Here is a 2,672-nt window from a genome sequence, read left to right on the forward strand (position 1 = left end):
AGTTAAGGTGAGTTTAACTGTCTTTTTAAACCAGGGGTAAAATAAAGCATAGACCAAAGGATTCAGACCTGAGTTAATAAACAAGACCCATAATAAAACATTTGTAATTGTTGATGAAACTGCTGATATGGAATAAATATAGAACGGAATCCAACAAAGCAGATGAACTGTGACAATGATTCCTAATGTCAGAGCAGCTTTGCTCTCAGATTTCCTTCTCATTGAACCTTCATTTACACATTTGCCACCCTTCATCAGGGTGTTTATGGCTTTCACTTGCTGATGTACAACATAAAATATCTTCAGATATAAAATTATAATCACAGTACAAGGAAAAAGGAAAGACAAGAACAGATCAGTCATACTCCAGGCAAAGTTAGACATAAAGGGACACTCTCCATAACACCCATGTGTTCTGCTTGATGGATCTGTTGCGAAGGAAATATTGAATGCTGAAGACCACATCCAGCAGATACATATGATAATCAAAGTTTTAGTTGTAGTTATTTTTTTTTGGTACAGTAAAGGGTGACACACAGCCACATAACGATCAACAGCAATTAAAGTCAAATTATAAAGAGATGCTGAAATGAGCAGCCCTGTTAATGCCAAAAACAGTCCACAGAAAGTGTCTCCAAAGTACCAGCACATCTCAATCAGCCTCGTGGCCTCTATGGGCATCACAAATCCAACAAGCATGTCGGCAACAGCCAGAGAGAGAATGATGAGGTTGGTTGGAGTGTGAAGCTTCTTGAAGTGAGAGATGGAGATGATCACCAACAGGTTCAGAAACACAGTCCACACTGACAGCAATGAAAAAAAGATATACATGATATTGGATTCATGCCTGAAGTGTTTTCCCCAGATACATGATGAGTTGATGGCAGGAAAGCAGTACTGGATCTCATGATCCTCTGTCTCATAGACCATGTGTGAGCCTCCTCCTTTTAGGAGTTTGTTCTGCTTTCCTTACAGTACTTTCATTTATACAGTGTCTGGATCAAACTGACCAACCCATCTACCGCCCACTCTGATTTTGCATAAAGACATTTAATTATTTGTTGTATGTATTAATTTATTTACACAGTAGTCTGTTCAACAGCTCATAATAATGGTTTTGGTAAAATTTTAGAATAGGGAATACTTATTCAACATTAACTATGACTTTCCCCTCAATAAGCTCCTAATTCACTGTTTATTGATAGTTAGTAAGGTAGTTGTTAAATTTAGGTGTTGGGTAGGATTAGTGAAGTAGATGTTATTGTCCATAGAAAACCCTCAAATATACAGTTAAGTTTTAAAACACATCATCATTCTGAAGACAGAGTTGTACCCAATTTGAAAATGAGGAAACGGGTAAATATCGATAGGTGAGTATGCATGCAAAATACTTCCATTATAATCGTTTCGACCTGTGTGTTAAAAGGAAAAAAGTATGCATAGCAAAATACAGACCCTCAGATGAGAAACATCTGGAAACGTACAGGTGGGCCTTGTTCTTTACCCTTTTCTTTAGGGAGGAATCGAATTGTATGCATAATGAAAACTCTATGAAATGTATAGAACACGCCTTACCCTGTATAAACAGAAAAAAACTATATAAAAGGAAAAGCTGAATAACAATCAGGAACTCTTTGAAATAAAGTCTACTTTTCTTGAACCAAAACCAAGACTGAGTTTGATTCTTCAGATCAGCGGCAGATATTTTGGCACCTCATGGGACTGGAAAAGAGCAGCAGAATGGAGGACCACTTTTGGACTCACTGACGAGTAACATTAACAACGGTGGCCACCATAAAATAAGGTAAACATTTTTGCTTATATAACAAGAGTGTGTTGCTTGCCGTTGTTAGGATCTGCTCTTCCAAATGTAGAAATAAATGATTAAATAAATAAATAAAAAATGATTTTTTTTTATTCCAGAAGAAATAACTGCATGCACATATTTTGTTTATTGTTAGGAAAGCCTTGACAAGAGACCTAAATTGAAACTGAATGGTGTAGGCAGAAATACATTGCATGCAATGGTCTGTGTTTATTGTAGACTGGGCCAAAAAGGGATGGCAAAAAGCATGAAGCACATATAGCAAGAAAGCGCACAAAATTCAACAGATACCACTGGGCATGAATCCCTGCTGGGCACCGATTTATTTACTGAGTTGAGGGAGATTTTCAGTAAAAGAGCGAGAGCACAGCAGGTCACTCAGGAAGAGGGTAGTGTTTCGTCTGAGACTGTGTCTGTATGCATGTCTTTGTGAGTGAAGGTGAGTATTTTAATAAACAAATAAATTCCATATTGGGTAGGTAAGAGCTGCGAACCCCTCCCATCACTTAAATGTGGATTGACATAGATGGACACAGCTCTTGCCACACCAAGAGGTATGGCGATGTGGTATGAATAGTGAGCCCTATGAATAATGGGACATAGAATGAAAGCATTAGCCTTGTCTGAATGAAGGAATTAGAAGGAGTGAATGTGTTTAGGAAAATAGTTTAGATAAAATTTGAATCAAGATCTTTAATAGGCTTTTGCATTTTGGATGTCTGTGTGAAAGAAAATTAGAAAATTTTCTGAGATCAGTGCAGTAGAAGTGAGAGCAAGGCATTAAGTTAACATATATATAAAAAAAATGTGTGCAGACAAAATAATAAAGAGAAGTAAAGATAAATAA

General features: G+C 36.9%; 1 protein-coding gene across 1 annotated transcript; it reads right to left on the minus strand.

The window, feature by feature from the left end:
* Positions 1-300: 300 nt before the first annotated feature.
* LOC128014304 (trace amine-associated receptor 13c-like) lies at positions 301-930 on the minus strand (the record flags this gene model as incomplete). Its single annotated transcript, XM_052597768.1, has 1 exon — positions 301-930. A coding segment is annotated over exon 1 (630 nt), but the record flags the coding sequence as incomplete, so codon positions are not given.
* Positions 931-2,672: the final 1,742 nt, after the last annotated feature.

This window comes from Carassius gibelio, chromosome B25 (assembly GCF_023724105.1).
Source record: "Carassius gibelio isolate Cgi1373 ecotype wild population from Czech Republic chromosome B25, carGib1.2-hapl.c, whole genome shotgun sequence".
NCBI lineage: Eukaryota > Metazoa > Chordata > Actinopteri > Cypriniformes > Cyprinidae > Carassius > Carassius gibelio.